Source organism: Sus scrofa, chromosome 3 (genome assembly GCF_000003025.6).
Source record: "Sus scrofa isolate TJ Tabasco breed Duroc chromosome 3, Sscrofa11.1, whole genome shotgun sequence".
In the NCBI taxonomy this organism is placed as follows: Eukaryota; Metazoa; Chordata; class Mammalia; order Artiodactyla; family Suidae; genus Sus; species Sus scrofa.
In genome coordinates this window covers 10,345,825-10,361,885 of record NC_010445.4, presented here as the reverse complement: position 1 = coordinate 10,361,885, position 16,061 = coordinate 10,345,825, and the positions used below count along the sequence as shown (strand labels likewise).

The 16,061-nt window shown below is 53.2% G+C and overlaps 1 protein-coding gene and 1 long non-coding RNA gene across 3 annotated transcripts; one reads left to right on the top strand and one right to left on the bottom strand.

Annotated features, from left to right (window-relative positions):
• CCL24 (C-C motif chemokine ligand 24) lies at nt 386-14,489 on the bottom strand (the record flags this gene model as incomplete). Of its 2 annotated transcripts, none has more annotated exons than XM_021085920.1 (4): nt 386-1,465; nt 3,124-3,241; nt 3,477-3,667; nt 14,410-14,489. In XM_021085920.1, coding segments are annotated over 4 exons (558 nt in total), but the record flags the coding sequence as incomplete, so codon positions are not given.
• LOC110259895 lies at nt 7,043-8,347 on the top strand. Its single transcript, XR_002342317.1, has 2 exons — nt 7,043-7,137; nt 7,534-8,347. It is a non-coding gene; the product is annotated as an uncharacterized LOC110259895 (long non-coding RNA).

The following is a 16,061-nucleotide window of genomic DNA, read 5'->3' as shown; positions in this document are numbered from 1 at the left end:
GATGTATTTCAAGGTCATGCTTCTTAATAATCAGGATTGGGATTAAACCCACATGGCTTGGGATTTGTGGGTGTGGATGTGTTATTATTTTTCTCCCTAATTCTTTAAAGCCTGAGATCATCTTTCAGTCATTTAACAGCCTCTTGGTGCCTGAACAGATTCTTGTGCAATAATGCGTTCTGTCAAAATTTTTAGTAATTTAATGGAACACAGCTATGCATATATGTTTATCAACGTTGATCACAGGATGCAAGGTCAGCCAAGAGCCCAGGGCTCAGGCTGCCTCGGATGGGCAGCTCCAGGTGATCTCTGGGGCATACACTCCGCTGTCTACACCCCAACCCCGCCACCCAAGGGAGATGAGAACAGGCAAGACACGACCACCTTCAAAGCAGAAATCACCCTTTACTTGGGTTATTTGAGAACAGCAAGTGTGTCTGTCTGTACTTGACATACAAATCGCATGTATCTCATGCATAGGGAAAAAAACTGGGATCCTCTCCCCCCTCCACCCCCTCCCCATCTTCCCCCCACCCAAATGTGGGGAAAGACCAGCCTGAAAGCCTGAGTGGGGCTTTGCCCCCAAAGCAGCAGGCAGCGAGCCGTGCCACGAAGCAGAATGCCTCCTCAAACCCACAGCTTCACAAAGGAATTCAGCTCCCCAGCCCGGCCCCTCCTCCTGGTCCTTCAGGCCGTTTCATTTCGACAGCCAGTGCGTCCCTGGATTGCTTGTCTCCCACGAGAGGTGGGCCTGGAGGGCCGGGACCTGGCGGTGAAGGCAGCCAAGGGCCCTACCTTTTGTTGAGTTTTTAGTCACGCGGGAGGCGGCAAGTGGGACAGGCCAGGAGTATCCCCAGGGCTGTCAATCCTGGGAGGTCACGCATCACCAGACAGAGAGACAGACAGGCAGCCCGGGGGCCCCCGCAGCAAGACCAGAGGGCCCCTGGAAGCCAGCTGCAGGCGAAGGCACAGCAGAGTCTGTCTGCAGGTTAGGCCTCACGCACTTGGGCTCTGGTGGAACCCAGAAGTCAGAGAAGGGCCCGCCCAGGAGGAGGCAGAGGGCAACATGGCCCTCCCTCCAGGAGCTTCTCCCCCTGCCCAGGAAGGCAAGAGGCCCCGGGTGCTTGGAGATTTTACTCTGCCCCAGGAGCAGTGTCCCTGCCTTGTTTTTTTTTTTTAATACACTAGACACATCCCCTGAGAACGATGCTAAGAAATAGGAACATTAGCCCTTTGCCCGTCACTGCTGGCTCACCGGGCCCCCGCTGCCGGTCACGGCTGGGGGCTGGGCGGTGTTTAGATGGAGGTGCTGTTGGCAGGGCCTCTCCGGACCGGGGCTCCGGTGCCCATCGCCCTGATCCTAGTGGAGGCTTTCTTCCGCTTGGCGTCCAATTTCTTCATGTACTTCTGGACCCACAGCTGCTTGGGGTCACCACAGAACTTCTGGCCCTTCCTGGTGGTGAAGCTGTGGGAAGAACAACAGGGCACAGGTGAGGCCTGGCAGGGGGCTCGGATCACCTCACTTTATAAGGAGGTCGTGTGCAAGCTCCGAGGACAAGCCATGGTCCCAGCCTCCTGACACGGCGCCTTCTGTCTGCATCTGTTGCCCTTTTGTTTCAATAACCTCATGTTCATATTCAATAGCCTCCCTGTCAGGTGGCGGAGGCTGAGCCCTGCCTTTGGATAACCCTGAGTCTGAGGGAAGAAACACCACCTCTCCCCAAGCGGATGAGCAGAGACAGAAAATGCTTTGAAAACCCCCAAGAAGACAGATGCCCTCTGTTTACATATTCTCAAGAAAGGGTCGCCAGAGAGTTCCCATTGTGGTACAGTGGTTAACGAACCTGACTAGCATCCCTGAGGAGGCAGGTTCGATCCCTGGCCCCGCTCAGCAGGTTAAGGATCCAGCATTGCCATGCACTGTGGTGTAGCTTGCAGACACGGCTCGGATCCTGCATTGCTGTGGCTGTGGTGTAGGCTGGCGGCTACAGCTCCAATTGGACCCCTAGCCTGGATGGGAACCTCCATATGCCTCGGGTGTGGCCCTAAAAGAAAAAAAGACCAAAAAAAAAAAAAAAGGAAAAAAAGGGTGGCCAATAAGGATGCAGATCAGGGGGCGGGGGGAGGGGATGTTGGTGGGTTGCCCTAAAGGCAGCTCTGAGCGGGCAATGGCACCACAGGTTGGGTGCCAGTGGGGAAAATTATGATTACTAAGCTCACCCTCCTGCAGCATGCCACTCTTGACAAAGTGAGTCACACTTTCTGCCTTGTAACTGAATTGATTTGGAGCCCCAGGTGGCCTTGAGGCAGTCACCTTTCTGAGCCTCGGTTGCCCCTTATAAAATGAGGATGATCAATCCTAGCTCATAGAATGGCTTAGTTAGGAGTTCCCGTCATGGCGCAGTGGTTAACAAATCTGACTAGGAACCATGAGGTTGCGGTTGATCCCTGCCCTTGCTCAGTGGGTTAACAATCCGGCGTTGCTGTGAGCTGTGGTGTGGGTTGCAGACACGGCTCAGATCCTGCGTTGCTGTGGCTCTGGCGTAGGCTGGCAGCTACAGCTCCGATTCCACCCCTAGCCTGGGAACCTCCATATGCCGCGGAAGCAGCCCAAGAAATGGCAAAAAGACAAAAAAAAAAAAAAATTAAAAAAAAAAATAGAAGGGCTTAGTTAAAGGAATGTGGGGGGTTTTCCTCCCTCATTTTATTTTAAAAATTTATTTTATTTTTAAAAAATTGATGCATTTTTATTAAAGTATAATCGATTTACAGTGCTGTGTCAATGTCTGCTGTACAGCATAGCGACCCAGTCACACACAGATATACATTCTTTTTCTCATACTCTCTCCCATCGTGTCCTATCTCAAGGGATTGGCTAGAGTTCCCTGTGCTGTACAATAGCAAAAAGGAATGTCATGTGCCCCAAATGGTGCCTCGTATGTATTGGGCGCTCCATAAGTGCCGAGGGTGCTCAAATCCTCTTCTAGTTGTACAGGTGAGGCAGCTGAGGCTCAGAGAGGTGAGGTGACTCCCCAGGATCACAGAGCGGGGCCCGTGGGGACCCTGGAGGCTCGTCTCTCCTGGCCTGTGCCCGTCAGGTGGCCACGAGAAGTAGTTACTTACATCACCCCTGCCTGGGGGCAGACGCTGCTGTTGGACAGCTGGTAGCTTGCCACTCGGCTCTCGGGAATTTTCTTGGAAATGAAGTATATGCAGCAGGAGGAGGGCATGGTCACGGAGTCTAGAAGACAGGAGAGAGAAGGGCCCTGACCTTTCCCAGCCTGCCCTTGACTCTGGGCTTCAGTGCAGAGTCCATCCCCTGCATGAACACCTCCCGTCCAGCCGCTGGGCTGCCCCGCTTCTTATGATTCCCCTCCAGACCTGGGTTGGTGGGTCCTCCACCCTCCACTGTGCCATCCCAGATGTGCCCTTGGGACAGCCGTCCTGCCCAAGAGACCCAGGGTTGGAGGTCTTACCTGCAGGGGCAAAGCTGTAGGCACACAGCCCCAGGAACAGGAGGCTGGCTGCGACAGTCACAGGCCTGCCATGTCTGGAGAGCAGAAGAGGCAGCTCAGGGCTCAAAGCGGCGATGCAGGAGGAGAGGGTTGGAGCAAGGAGCCTGTTTCCTGCAGGGCACTGCAGCTGCCCACTGGCCTTGATCAGGCTGCTAGGAGAAAACATGTGCTTATATACCCTCCCCTTTCTAAGAGAAGATGTCCCCTCCCTTCTTTGAAAGCCCTAGAAGCCTCCCAGATCGGCAGAGGGGAAGTGGTTGCCCAGCTGAGTCAGGGTTTATCTCAGTCACTTTAAGAAAGGGCTGATGGAGTTCCTCTTGTGGTGCAGTGGAAACGAATCCAACTAGGATCCGTGATGAAGCGGGTTCGATCCCTGGCCTTGCTCAGTGGTCGGGGATCTGGTGTTGCCGTGAGCTCTGGTGTAAGTCGCAGATGTGGCTCCAATCTAGTGTTGCTGTGGCTGTGGTGTAGGCCGGTGGATACAGCTCTGATTTGACCCCTGGCCGGGAACCTCCATATGCTGCAGTGCAGCCCTAAAACACACACAAAAAAAGAGAAAAAAAGGCTGGGGGAGGCAGGCCTTGCCCGCCAGGGCGAAGTGCCGAAGTGTAGCTGAATGCTAATGGGGATCCCGGCTGTGCTGCTCATGCCCTGTGGGAGCCTGGGTGAGTCCCTCACATCTCCGAGCCTTGATTTCTTCAGCTGAAAATGGTTAAAGTCACCCTATGTCCTTCCTTTCATTGATTATTTGATTGACTGATTGATTCACCAACTCTTATTGAGCGTGTGCCATGTGCCAGGCTTTAGTGGGGGAGAGATACGAGATCAAGTGTGCAGAACCTGCCATTACAGGTGCTGGTGGAGGGGGCGTAGAAGACAGCCGATGCCGTCATTGTCTGTCCCTATCCGCTGGGACCCCTTTCCCACACTCGCACATACTGGCTCTTGGTGACCTTGAGGTCCTGGCCCCCCAGCTGCCAGAGCCGCCTAGCCTGCAGACACTAGGAAAGTGGGCTGTGCCTGGAAACTTACATCCTCTGGGAAGCCCTTGACAATGTCTGCTGGAGGGTACAGACTCCAGGTCCAGGGTGACCCACCCTGCTTTCTGAGTTCCTGGTGGGGGGGGGGGGGGGGTTGAGCAGTTTCCCTCCACAAGGCAGGGCTGGGCTGAACCCTCCCTTTGGGGGTCTGCTTTCCCCTCCCTTGCTGGCTTCCCCTGGAAGCCACTGGCCACCAAATCCTCGACTCAGGGTCTCCTTTGGGGACCCCAACCTCAGAAAAAAGGGGTGCTCATGAGGGAGTGGGGACCATAGGAAGGGGAGAGGGAGGATGGCTGGTTTTGCTGGGAGGAGAGTGGGGGATCCGCTGGTGGGGAGCGGGAGGATGGCTGTGCTGAGGTTTGGAGGAGGACAGGCGGTGGGGACTGTGCCAGGGCTTCGGAAATCATTGCTCTGCTCAGTTGTCAGAGTGGGTCACGCCCCCCCCTCACTCTGCCCCCCCCCAATTCTGGAATCCCAGCCTGAGACCCGTGTTTGGAGACTCTTGTCACTGCCACTTCTACTCCTAAACCTTCCCTGGTCCTCCCCGTTTTGCCTCTCATGGAAACTCTTGGTGTCTCCAGCCTCCCTGCTCTGGCCTCCTAGGAACACACCTGTGTGGCAGCCCAGTGGCCCACGTCACCTGGATGACAATGACCAGCTGTCTGTCTGTGTATCCCACCTGACCGGACACCTTGATATCAATGTCTCATTTCTATACCCACCCGATGCCAAGCAGAACACCTGTCCCATGGCCAGTGTTTGCAGAATGAATATATGATCGACCAACACTTGCTCTAGATCAGGGCCCGCTCTGCAGTCCCTGTCCAGCCTGAGTGGGCTCAGCATGTACATAGGGGAGCCAGGAGGCAGGTCCTCCAATGGGAAAAAGACTGAAATTGGGGAAGCCAGCGTGTCTGATCTCTTCCTCATCCATACATACAGGGTAGAAAACGCTGAGCACCCCACTCAGCTCCTGGCTAGCTTTGCAAAGTCTGCTCCCAGCGGCAGTAACAGCCCTCCCCTGGCAGAGGGTGGGGAGCGTTCAGTGAGAGCCCTTTACATATGCAAGGGCTTCTCATGAGTCCAGTTTAGGAGACCCCCCTTCTAATCTTTGCTGCTCAGCAATTCGGAGAGGAGAGTCCATTGTCTCTCTGGGTTGTATGAGACAGGGGCGCTGGGAGGGTGGCAGGAGGAAGTGGAGAAGGAAGAAGCAGAGGCTGCATGGAGAGATGATGAGGACCGGGCTGAGCAGGGGGAACCCCGCCCACGCCGTCCACTTGCTGCAATCAGAGTGGGATGACAGAAGGTCATCGGGTGGGAGGGCTCGAGAGGGCCTCACAGCCATTAGTAATACTGTTTAGGGGCTTTCCCAAGATGCTTTGGAAAAACACATCCAGGCTTGATGGTCATCTGTCCGGAGAAGCAGGTAAGGCGGGGGTTACCCATCCATTTGACAAAAAGGGAAAACCGTCTCCCGACATGAACTGGGGCTGCTGGGACATGGGGACAGGAGCCAAGGGCACAAGGGGGCTCCAAGACACATCCTAATCAAACACCATGGGAAGACGTGGGCTGTTGGCTTGGACAAGAGAAATGACTTCCACATCCAAGGATGTGTCCCAGCAAGGGAGACGTGGCCTTGAGGGCCCTAAATAGTGCAAAAGGAGCCCACAGGCAAGGGGTATGAGGTTAGGGTGGGGTGGGGTGGGCAGGAGGGATGGCCGATGGAGCAGAGCTTGGCTGGCCCCATGAAATTGCTCAGTACTTTGGATCTCTAGTGCTCATGGATGTCTCCTGCTTTAAACACAAGGAAACTGAGGCTCAGAGGTCAAGAAAGGGTAGAGCTGGCATCTGAACTGAGTTCATCTGTGTTCAAGGTTTGTGTGGCGCCTCTCACCAGTAGAGCTCAGCCTTGCTCCTGTGGGCGGTGGGACCACTCCCAGTTTTGAGGTGCAGAGTTGACAAGGTCAGATCTGTAATTGGATCCACTGGTGGGTGTGGTAGGAAGGGACTGGGGACAGGGATGCTGACTGGAGGTTATGGTCGCTCTCTAGGCAAGGGATGGCCAGGGACCAGGCTGGCGGGGACAGGCAGAGTTTCATCTGGCTCCACTCTACCCATTAGATCTACTTGAAGAGCCTGGAACAGAGGGAGATGCAGAATCTGGGGTGTCTCCAAGTAAGAAGTGCCTGCAAGTTTCCTAAGACCCACTTCTTGGAAGTCAGCCCAGAAGCCACCCCTCTAAGCCCCTCCCTCAGCCCTGAGAAGATGGGCCAGTAGCCTTGGCTCAGAGGGCCATCTTCTGGGGTTGAGAGTCACCTGCCTGGATGGAAATCTCAGCTCAGCTCTGCGACCAACGTTACTGAAGTCCTCCATGCCTTGGTGTCCAAGGTCCATTGGTAAAACTGGGAATAATGATGCTATCCCCTCAGGCACTATGATGAGATTGAATGAGGTGACTCAAGCCACGTGTTTGGCTCCCTGTGTGGAATGGGAACAGGTCAAGTGCCCACAAAAAGATGGTCATTTCTCACCTCTTTCTTCCCCAACAAATAATGATTGATTATGGACCTCAAAGACAGGTACGGTTCTAGGAACAAGGGATCCTGGGGTGAACACAACTAAAAAGCCCATTCTTTCACAGACAGATTAGTCTTGTGTTGGAAACTAATACATCATGTATAAAATGGTGATGATTGTGTCATATCACCTTTCGAGTGGTGACATATAAAATGTCGTGTAAGTAGCCTTCTATAAACTCTTCACTGACCTGGAGGCATTCTTTATTCAACAGTTAGTGAAGTGTATAAGTTTATATATATCAGCAAAAAAAAAGGTGGTCATTCTTGTTTTTATGACACCTTGAAACAAGCTGATGAGCTAAACAATTCATGGGCTGTTCTGTGACCTTTAAGGTATTTAATCTAATCTTTACAATAATACCCTGTGGAATTGATACTCTTTGTTTCATTGTACAGACGGGAAGGAGCTTGTTCCTGGTCCCACAGTCCCTGACTGCGCCTCCAGTTGGCAGCTGAAACCCTTCACCACCATAGAGGGTATTAGAAATACAGGGGACGTAGGGAGAGAAAGGCTAAGAAAGAGAGGGGAAAATGGACAAGCGGATCCTAAAATTCAGGTGGAAATGCAAGGAGCTCAGAAGAGCCAACCTAATCTAGAAAGAGAAACACAAATTTGGAGGAACACTTCCGGATTTCGAAACTTAACTGCACGCTAAAGTCATCAAGTCAAGTCGGTACTGGCATAAAGATAGACACAGAGGTTTATGGAACAGAGTTGAGAGTCCAGAGAGAAACCCTTCCCTATATTTACCGTCAGTTGAGTTTTGGCAAGAGGGCCGAGTCTGTTCAATGGGAAAGAACAGTCTTTTCAACAGCTGGTGCCGGGACAACTGGCTTTCCACAGGCAAGTAAAAGAAAGTGCACCCCTACTTCATACCACACACAAAATCCAATCATTATGGAGCGAAAATCAAAATGGGAGCGCTAACACCCTAAAACTCTTAGAAGAAAACATAGCTGTACGTCTTCACAGCCTTGGATTAAATCACACTTTCCTGGCTCTGACATCAAAAGCCCAAGCACGCAAAGAAAAAGTAGGCAAGGTGGGCTTCTTTAAAAGTAAAAACTTGTGTGAATTGAAGCACCCCATCCAGAAAATGGAAAGGCAACGCACGTAATGGGAGCATGTATTTGGAAGGCATCTGATAACTCGAGCATCCAGAATATATAAACAAGCCCACAATACCAAGGTAAGTAACCCAAGTTAAACTAAGCAAAGAATTGCACTAGACATTTCTCCAAAGAAGATGTACACATGGCCGTAAGCACATGAAAAGATGCTCAGTATCCTTCTCAACAGGGAAATGTCAATCAAAACCACAAGGAAGTTATCACTCCCACTCTGTAGGATGGCTCTGAAAGAAAACAACAGAAAACAGAAAGTGTTGGCAGGGAAACGGAGTCCTTCCTACACCGCTGATGGGAAGGCAGGATGGTATCACCACAATGGAAAAGTTTGGCAGTTCCTCAAAACTTTCAACACAGAGTTGTAATGTGGCCTGATCATTTCATTCTCAGGTACACACCCTAGGAAACTAAAAACACACATTCACGCAAAAAAACGTGCATGTGAATGTTCCTAGCAGCCTTATTCACAGTAGCCTCCAAAGTGGAAACAACCTGATGCGCATCAACTAGTGAACAGATAAACACAGGGGATCTGTCTGAAATACCGTGGAGTTTTATTCAGCCATAAAAAGGAAGCACCAACATATGTACTGTGTTAAATGACAGGAGTCAGGCACGAAAGGCCAGACTTGGCATGATGCCCTTTCTAAGGAATATTTGCGATAGACAAATGCATAGAGACTTAAAGGAGATGGGGGGCGGGGTGCCAGAGGCTTGGGAGATACAGGCTTCTGTTGGGGGTGATGAAGATATTCTTGAATTTGTTGGTGAGGAGTGTACAGATTGCGAGTGTACCACTCACACGGACCCTGTATAGCGGATAAATGACTTTTATGTTATGTGGGTTTCCTCTCAATTAAAAACTAAGGAGGGAATTCTGTCGTGGCTCAGTGGACTACGAACCTGACTAGTATCCAAGAGGATGCAGGTGTGATCCCTGGCCTTGCTCAGTGGGTTAAGGATCCCGCGTTGCTGTGAGCTGTGGTGTAGGTCGCAGACGGCTCAGATCCAGCGTTGCTGTGGCTGTGGCATGGACCCAGCTGTGGCCGACTCAACCCCTAGCCTGGGAACATCCATGTGCCTAAAAAGGAAAAAAAAACAAAAACAAAAAAACAAAGGAGTTCCCGTTGCGGCTCAGTGGTTAAATGAATCTGACGAGGAATGATGAGGTTGAGGGTTCGATCTCTGGCCTCGCTCAGTGGGTTAAGGATCCCGAGTTGCAGTGAGCTGGGGTGGAGGTCGAAGATGCGGCTCAGATCCCGAGTTGCTGTGGCTCTGGTGTAGGCCGGTGGATACAGCTCCGATTTGACTCCTAGCCCGGGAACCTCCATATGCCGTGGGATCGGCCCTAGAAAAGGCAAAAAGACAAAAAAAGAGAGAGAGAGGGAGATAAGAAGTTGAGGAAACCATTTAAAATGTTTGTTCAAATGGTGGGGTCTTGACAGCTTTATACCTTGTCTGCCTCCCTCGTGCAGCCTGACTTTCATCACTGGGTGGCTATTTCAGGAGAGGGCACAGACAGGCAGGCAGGGAGCAGTGGGTTTTTCCCCGGGTTCTCCCCTTCCCTGGGCACACTTCCTGGCAGGCAGAAAGGGAAGCTTCCTTCAGCAGGTCCCCCGGCGATGCGCGGAGAGACTTGAAGCGTGAGGGCCCCCTTCCCGTTTTCCTTTTCCTCCCGGGGTGACCTCTGACTTCAGGGCCTCCCTCCTCCCTCTGCCCCTTCTCATATCAAACCCTACTCCAGGTGGCCTCGCGGGTTAAGGATTCAGCGTTGTCACTGCTGTGGCTCCGCTGGGGCGCAGGTTCGATGCCTGGCCCAGGAACTTCTGCAAGCCTCTATTCAAAAGACCCCCTCCAAACCCCTACCTTGTCGAAAAGCAACAGGTGCTCTACACCTAAGTGACTGACAACAGCTTAAATAAGAGGCTTCTCGTATCCGAGGCCTCTGTGGATGATCTCGGAGAGGGTGTGAGGAATATGCGGAGGGAAGGAGCAGCTGAACACCGGATGCTGAACTGCAAGCAGAGGTGTCTGCGGATAAGTTGTTTTTAGAAACAGTGATACACCAGGTGCGACGAGCAAACCTCGCAAAGGTATCTCTCCTTGGAGAAACAAATGATTCTGGTCCTGGGGCAAAGAAAGAATCTGGAACATCTTTTTGTTGCCAGAAAGTGAGAACGTGCTCAAAGAATCTTGGGGACAAGTCAAAAGGACACAGGAACCAGCTCTCAGGAGCTGCCACTGGCCCAAATCTGGGACAGGTGGGCCAGTAAGAGTTGATAGGGATGTCTTAAATAAATTAAGAGTCAGGAGTTCCCGTCGTGGCGCAGTGGTTAACGAATCCGACTAGGAACCATGAAGTTGCGGGTTCGATCCCTGCCCTTGCTCAGTGGGTTAAGGATCTGGTGTTGCCGTGAGCTGTGGTGTAGGTCGCAGATGTAGCTCAGATCCCGCATTTCTGTGGCTCTGGTGTAGGTCGGCGGCTACCGCTCCGATCAACCCCTAGCCTGGGAACATCCATATGCTGCGGGAGCAGCCCAAGAAATGGCAAAAAGACAAAAAAAAAGAGTCAATTAATAGGAGGTCCCAGTGTGGTGCACCAGGACCTGTAGCATCTTGGGAGTGCTGGGATGCAGGTTTGATTCCTGGCCCGGCACATTGGGTTAAGGATCTGGTGTTGCTGCAGCTTCGGCTTAGACCACAACTGAGGCTCAGATCTGATCCCTGACTGAGGAACTCCATTGGCCTCGGAGCAGCCAAAAAAAAAAAAAAAAAAAAAAAAAAAAAAAAAAAAAAAAAAGAAAAAAAAAAAGAATTAACAAACAAAATAAGTTTGGGGGTGAATTTTGACTCCCCCTAAAAGTGAATGTTGGCATCCTAACCCCAAGTACCTCAGAATGTGACATTATTTGGTTTTTGGTGGTGGTGGTGTTTTGTTTTGCAGCACATGGAAGTTTCTGTGGCACCTGGAAGTTCCCAGGCTAGGGGTGGAATCAGAGCTACAGCTGCCAGCCTACACCCCAGCCACAGCAACACTGGATCCTTAACCCACGGGGTGAGGCGAGAGATGGAACCTGTGTCCTCCTAGATACGGGTCCGGTTTGTTACCACGGAGTCACAATGGCAACTCCATCGAAGGTGACCTTATTTAGAGATAGAATCTGCACAGAGATAATCAAGTTCAAACGAGGTCGTCAGGCCGGCCCTTGTCCTACACAACTGGTGTCCTTATAAACACAGGAAATTGAGACACAGAGATAGACACACACAGGAAGGGTGATGTGAAGACACAGGGAAAAGATGGCCATTTACCAACCAAAGAGAGAGACCTGGAACAGATCCTGCCCTCAGAACCCTCGGCGGAACAAACCCTGTGACTGCCTCGTTCCAGGCTTTTTGTGCCGAGAGCTGACTCTATGCAAATGTCTGTTGTTTAAGCCCCTCGGGTGGTGGTACTTCCTTCTGGCATCTGTAGCCAATTAAGAGAGAAATGAAAGCTTTACCCTACAGGCAGAGGCCAACTCATAGGTATAAAGGAAGTGAGGGAGTTAGAAAAATCACCCCTGATCCTGGGGGCAAGTGTGGTGAGATGGGAGGTATCCACACAGTCTCAAAGTATCTCCCCACAAACCCCTTGTTGATTATGAGGACATGGTGACTAGACAGGGAAGAAACCCCCAGAGCAAGTCACTCCTCCCAAGTTTCAACTTCCTCATCTATGAAGTGTGTGTGAGTGTGACATGGTCATGAGAATCCTGGAAAGTTACAGATACGAGAGCTTTCAGGAAACTCCAAAGCCCAGTGCCCCTACACTAATAGCAATCAGCGCTGTTCCTGGAGAAATGAAGGCATTAGGCAGCAGCAGAGAAAATACGTTGGGTCGCTAGGTTCTTTCCTGGCCCTTGAAATTGGACTTCAAGGCTCTGCTGGCTCTTGAATGGACTTTAAGGAAGAAGGAAGATGACTCGGAAGATAGGACCAACAATATCGGAGTCGTCTTCTTTTGCGACCTGGGGGCAGGGCGACAGCGGTTTTAAGATCCTTCCTAGGATAGATGAAGTGGCTATGTTTCCAAAGGTTGAAAAAAATCTGTCTTGGAGTTCCCGTCGAGGTGCAGCAGAAATGAATCTGAGTAGGAACCATGAGGCCGCGGGTTCGATCCCTGGCCTTGCTCAGTGGGCTAGGGATCCGGCATTGTCTGAGGTTGCAGACACGGCTCAGATCCTGCGTGGCTGCGGCTGTGGCTGTTGGCATAGGCCAACAGCTACCGCTCCGATGGGACCCCTAGCCTGGGAGCCTCCCTATGCCGTGGGTGCGGCCCTAAAAAGAAAAAATAATCTGTTTCCTTGCCCTACTAGTCTGATACAAATCACTGACAATTGCTTTCTTAAATAACTCCCCCTGTTAAAATGCAAAGGTGTTTCTTGGTAGGGCTAACAAATCCCCCACGTAAAGCCACTAATCAAACTTAACTAAACGAGTCATCCATCCATCCACCCACCCACCCATCCATCCACTCCCTGGACACTGCTGTAAGCCAGGTGCCCAGGGGGAGCTCTGCGCAGGTGACGGACGCCCTCCGGGACTCACACGGACCCCTGAGAGGCAAAGGCAATTATGCTACAAGTGGTAGGTGCCCAGATGGAGGAGGCTTCCCTGGGCCACACAGGGAGAGCAGAAGACAACCTAGGAAACTGCCCGGGGGCGGGGGGGTGCCTCCAGAGCTGCTAATGCGGAGGAAGGGCCTGGGGGCTGGGGGCCGGGGAGGAGTGGAGGCCTGGAGGAGACAGGGCTGCTCCAGGCCCTGGTGGCCACAAGTCAAGGAGGAGGAAGTGACTTGGGTCTGGAGTTTTATGGAAATTTTTCTGGTGGCAGTTAACCAGAGCGGAGAGGCAGTTTGGGAGGCTGTGCTGGGGACCCAGGAGGGAGAGAGGGAAGCAGTGAGAGTGGAAAGAAGGGGAAGGATTCCAGAACGACTCGGAAAGTTGCCTCGTCAGGCTTTGATGTCCTCTTGGTTGAGGAAGGAGAAAGAGGTGCCCAGGATGACCCTCAGGCCTCGGGCTTGGGCGCATGGGGGTGGGGCATCCATGGAGGAGAACCAGCCAGTGGAAGGAGGTCTGTGAGAGCTCTTGCGGCTGTGGGCTCATAGGACTGGGGGTTCTAGAAGAGCCCCCCTGTATATGGCAAGCGGGGTGGTGGCGAGAATAGTCCTCCCACGGACTAGTCCAACAAGAAGTCCCTTGAGGGAGTCTCAGCTGACCTTTCGCAGGTGGGACCTGGAGGCCCACAGAGACAGTGCAGATCCAAATGCCCCATCCCCCGCCCCGGCCCCCGACAGCCCAGCCCTGTGGGAAGAGCACAGCCCTAGAGACAGACCATCCTGGGTTCGAGCCCTGCCCCCACTGGCTCCCTCGGGGGCCCTAGACCAGGATTGGTTTTTTTTTTTCTGAAGCTCAGACAGTTTGCTGGAAGAAGTGGGTGTGAAAGCTCACCTCCCAGGATAGTGGGGGGCCTTGAGCCTCAGCGAGGGACTCCATTCCAGGCCTGCCTTCTCTGACCTGACAAATCACCACCAGACCAAGCCAGCAGCCCATCAGCTATTCCCTTAAAGCCCCACTTCGTTCTTCTGAACGCTCCTGATCCTCTTATTATTCCCATTTCACCAGTACGGAAACTGAGGCTCAGAGACGTTAAATGACTTGCTGAAGCCCCAAGAGCCATGATGCAACAGGGCTGGTCCTAGCGGAGAGCCTTGGCACCACAGTGGCCGCTCTTGTGAGGTGCTGATTCCAACACGCCAAGTCCCCTCCTCGGTCCCTCAGAAATCCATCTCGGCCTGTCGACACCCCCCTCCCCACGCCCCGCCACCACTTCTGCTCAGGCTCCGTCGGCTCCCTGCTGGACCCCTGCCCCAGCCTCCTAACCAAAGGTAGCTGGCGAGAGGCAGTGTCAGGGGTTGAAAGCCAAGGAGATGGCAGCAAGGAGCCGGGAGGATGGATAAGAGCTGGGGCGGGGAGCTCAGGGATTTGGGAGAGCAACCTGGGGGTCTTACCACTACCCGTGGTACCCTCCCCCATGGCTACAACACACACATACAGAGTCCCAGAGGACTGGGAACTGGGGGTCATCCTGGGAGTCACTCACCTGGAGGTGACAAAGTCACAGCTGTAGCACCAGCAAATGTAGAAACGTTTCCTCCTTCTTAGCAGGTCTGGGAGGGTGGGAGGGGAGGAGGGGCCTTGTGGGGGGGGCGGGGGAGGGGTGTAGGGGAGGGGAACCTCGGGCAGACTTCACTTTTGCTTGGCTTGGACATTCAGGGGCCAAAGTTCACAAGGACTTTTGAGAAGCTGGTTCACGGCAGCAGGAAGACCTTGTTTCTGGGCTGGGTGGGGGCCATCCCTGCTGGATGTCTCCCAAGCCCCATCCTGGAAGGGAGCTGGGCCGCTCCCCGGGCAAGCAGGGGAGGGGTGGCAGCTATGAAGCACTTTGCCTTTTGGTCTCCCCATGTGATGTCTTCCAAGCGCTCAGCTGAGCAGAAACAGGAGCAGAGACAGCAGCCCTGCTCACCTGCTGGCCAGTCCGCCTGGTAAACTGGGGCAGCTGTAAAGCAAAGGCAGCTGGGGGGTCCCCTTGTATGTCCCAGAGTCATTTTACCTCCTAGATGTTCGAGGCCCCAGGGGAACAGAAGCAGGAGCCGAGAGGTAAAACTCAGAGCAGAAAGCCACCCAGAGGCAGAGCTGCCCCCGCTGGATGACAGAACCCAGCCAGGGGGCCATGCCAGCACCTCTTGGCAGAGCTCCAAGTCCGAAATCCCAGCTTCCGGTGAGCAAGTCCCATTCGGCTCCAGGGTCCTGGGGTCCAGGGCGGGATCCGTGTCAGACCCAAGGCCATTTGTCCACATGCAAAGACAGACACATACACAAACGATTACACTGGAGCCTGATAAGGCACAGGGAGCAGAGAGCCTGAGAGCATGAGCTTTAGAGACAGTCGGGCCTGGGTTCAGATCCCGGCCCTTTCAGCCTCGGTTTCACCTTCTGTGAAGTGGGGATGAAATCTTTTGCTTCCCAGGGGAATTGGGAGGAAAAAGTGAATGATCCGCCATACACAATGTTCCCGGGCCACGGCCTGGCCGGCCATAAATGTTAACAATGGGGAGTCGGTGCTTGTGCCCAGCATCTGCCGGACACAGAGGTACGAAGAGCTCCGGGAAAGCAAAGGAAGCCATGGCTCTGGGGGGTGGGGGGGAAGCCTCGGGAAAGAAGGTAGGAAAGAAGGTGGCAGGAGCTCGGGCGAGATGAGGGGCTTTCCGGGCCAACAGGAAGCCTGGCGAGCGGCGGGACTGGCCGAGTTCCGGAGAGTGATGGGAAGCAGCCAGGGTGGGAAGCTGGGGGCAGAGGGCACACGCAGTACCGCCGTCCTCCCGCCCCAAAGGCAACTGGCGCATTGGTCCTTGATGTCCAGGGAGGCCACCACTGTCCCCCTCCCCACAACTAGTGACATCTCTAACTTTGTTGATGGTACCTGTTTAACGGCCTCCAGACCCGTCTGTTCCTTCTCACCCTGCCTCCTAGCCTGCCTCCTTCCAATCTCTTCTGCACAGATGCAAGAAAGCTCCTCTGAAAATGCAGACTGGCCCTCATCCCTCCCCCGCTTAAACTTCTTCACTGGGACCCCAAGCTTCATCCCTTCCGTCATCTCCATACTTTTCACAGTTTCTGCCCACTACCCACTCTATCATACACTTAATGGTTTTTAAGAAGGCGACGTCATCCAACAGGATCCATGAAACACGG